Consider the following 2,621-nt stretch of genomic DNA (forward strand, 5'->3'; position numbering starts at 1 on the left):
CACCTACATGTTTTATGCGGGGTCGTCGATTTCATTTAAACTCTCGTGAGATTTGTAAGTTGTTTCACCCCCTCCTTTTCGAAAACATAGGCTCTATATTTCCCGTACGATAAATTCAATCAACTTTTTGCAGCTGGCAGCATGCAAGCTTATTCACTACGACTTCATTACGTATAGCACTCACAGCCGTACGCTTCTCAAAAATTGAGCGGTTTCTCCAGCACCGAAATGTTGCGGTGCTTCATCGTCTCCAGCTCCTGCTGGTGTTCCAGACCCAAGAACGTCGTCATCAGCTTGTTCAAGTACGTGTTCTCGTGGACACCCTTACACATGCGCTCAAAGATCATCGGACCCTTGCAGTACAGGTTCACATCCGTGCCTACGTGACCAATGGTGGTCCAGTCGATAGCAGCTCGCAGACTGATCACGTGGCCCAGTTCGATCATAACGTTATTCAGGTCACGCGTTTCGTCTACGGCAGTGGCGATTTCAGTGACCAGCTCGACCACTTCTTCGTCTGAGACTGTCGTCACGTTCGTGTAGTTGGCAAGGAGGTTCTTGGACGAACTGAGCAGTGCAGCCTTGCACGTATCGTTGGCGCCAGTAGCACAGTCGCTTCCTTCAAGAACAACCTCGAGTTGTTCCTGCATGGCCTCGGTCGACATGTTCTGCAGCTGTAGTTCCGTCGGGTACCAGGCGTACGGGAAAGCGGGGCCGCGTCCAAGCGTGATACCACCAGTGCCATGGTCAGCAGCAGACAACATTGCCGTGTTGGGGGTCTGCTCTACGTGGTCGAGCACTACAGCGACAGATTCATCAAAGGCGATAGCTTCCTTCGCCATAGTACCGGGATCGTTCGAGTGGCCAGCGTGGTCCACGCGCGAACCCTCAATCATGACGAAGTAGCCGTGCTTTTTAGCCTGCTCGTTCTTGCGGAGCAGACCCAGTACAATGTCCACCATCTCGGGTAGGCTAGGCTCACGCGCCGTGGAGTTGTTTCCAGCAAGTTCACGCAGGCGGTCAACTTCGTACAACATGTGGTCATCATTGAAGAGACCAAACAGGCGAAGAGCACCCGTGTCAGCGTTGGCGGACTGGTAGTCCAGTAGATCCTGGTAGTTGTTCGCCAGCGTGTATCCGTTCGACTTTAGATCTTCGAACATCGAGTCGTTAAAGTGCTTCTTGCCGCCACCAAGCAAGAAGTCCAGCTTCTTGTTGGCAACGTACTGCGCGGCGATGTCGTCCTCGGAGTCCCGGTCGAGTACGTGCGCAGCAAATGATGCCGGTGTTGCGTGGGTTACACGGCAGGTTACGATCATACCAGTCACCATGCCACGAGCCTTGGCAGCTTCCAGGACCGTACCCAAAGGCTGTTCGTACGTATCAACAGCGATAGCCGAGTCGTACGTCTTGTAACCCGTCGAGTAAGCAGTAGCGGCCGCCGCAGAGTCCGTGATGTAGCTCGTAGACGAGTGCGTCTGGATCGTGCCCATGAGATGAGGGTCAATGTGAAGACGAGTCTGCAGACTCGGGTCGAGCACCGTGCGTGCCAAGGTGAAGACGTTGGGGCCCGTTCCGTCCGGGATCATCATGATGACACTGCGCGGAGAGTCCTCATTTTCGTCGAAATTGTAATCCACATCGACAGTCTTGTACTCGTAGTGGGTAGCAGCATTTGCAAACGTTGCGGCGGTAGCGCACAGGGCCACGACACGGAGCAAGTTGGCCATTCTGGTTGGTGATCAGATCAAAGCAAATTGCAGAATGGAGACTGAGCTGGGGAGACTGGCACAGGGCAGCCAATCACTGCAGATGAACATGCAGGCTTTGCAATTGATACGGAGTCTTTGCACCTATCATTCCGCTGGAGCGTGTCGCGAATGTAAACTTCTTGATTATTGCACTCGCCTATCCTGTCAGCGAATGGCGCTGCAACTGGCACTGCCAGTCTGGCAGTGCAAGTGATCCTTGGCGAGATTGCTGTTAATAATCGACCAGGACGTTGATTATTATTGGTACTCAATGGTAACACACGGGGTGCCGAGGGAAATTAACTGCATCCTATCATCAGGTATACGCTTCAATATCATCATTTCCACACGGATCGTGTATTACCACGTGCCTTTTGTCATGTTGACGGTTCTCGATGGTCTGAATTTTAGGTTTCCAGATCACTATTACAATTTAGTTATATATTAAAATATAGTACGCAGCATCAACTTCTTCACGCAATCGTGTGGTGAAAATCAAGATAGGCAATCAGCACCGTTTGATGCGTGAGTCAACGCAATTATTCCACCGGCAAATACAATTGGCAATGGGGCAGCAAGGGAGCGACGCTCGGTGTCCAAGGCGACACCAGTTGAGGCAGCTCTTGCATAGTTACCCCCGGAGACTCGGTGGTTCGTGTTTAGGTTTGCAGGAGCGAAACCCGGACCTTCGAAGTGAACTCCGTGGTGACCGTGACGCCCGCGGTGGCAAGTCCGGTGTTTGAGCTGCCTCGAGCGGACTTGATCAACGGCTCCACGATACCCGCCTTGTTGTGCCCCGTTGATGGTCAAAGGTTGGAGCCAACGGGCTGCGGCACGAGCAAGATCGGTCTCCATTGTTGGAGGAAGGAG

General features: G+C 52.7%; 2 protein-coding genes across 2 annotated transcripts in view; both read right to left on the reverse strand.

Moving 5' to 3' along the window:
* Positions 1-1,746, reverse strand: part of PPTG_19456 (hypothetical protein) — a gene marked incomplete at its 3' end in the record, with an annotated part of 4,656 nt that extends 2,910 nt beyond the window's left edge. The window contains exon 1 of the mRNA XM_008917858.1: positions 225-1,746. Coding sequence (XP_008916106.1) covers positions 225-1,730 — 1,506 coding nt within the window. The 5' untranslated portion in view covers positions 1,731-1,746. The remainder of the gene's footprint in view (positions 1-224) is intronic.
* Positions 1,747-2,067: 321 nt separating this feature from the next.
* On the reverse strand, positions 2,068-2,606 carry PPTG_24583 (hypothetical protein; the record flags this gene model as incomplete). The annotated part of the gene is made up of 2 exons (XM_008917863.1): positions 2,068-2,174; positions 2,387-2,606. 2 exons carry the CDS (start codon positions 2,604-2,606, stop codon positions 2,068-2,070), a joined length of 327 nt encoding a protein of 108 aa, XP_008916111.1.
* Between the last annotated feature and the right edge of the window lie 15 nt (positions 2,607-2,621).

This window comes from Phytophthora parasitica, assembly GCF_000247585.1.
Source record: "Phytophthora parasitica INRA-310 unplaced genomic scaffold supercont2.119, whole genome shotgun sequence".
Classification (NCBI taxonomy): domain Eukaryota; phylum Oomycota; class Peronosporomycetes; order Peronosporales; family Peronosporaceae; genus Phytophthora; species Phytophthora nicotianae.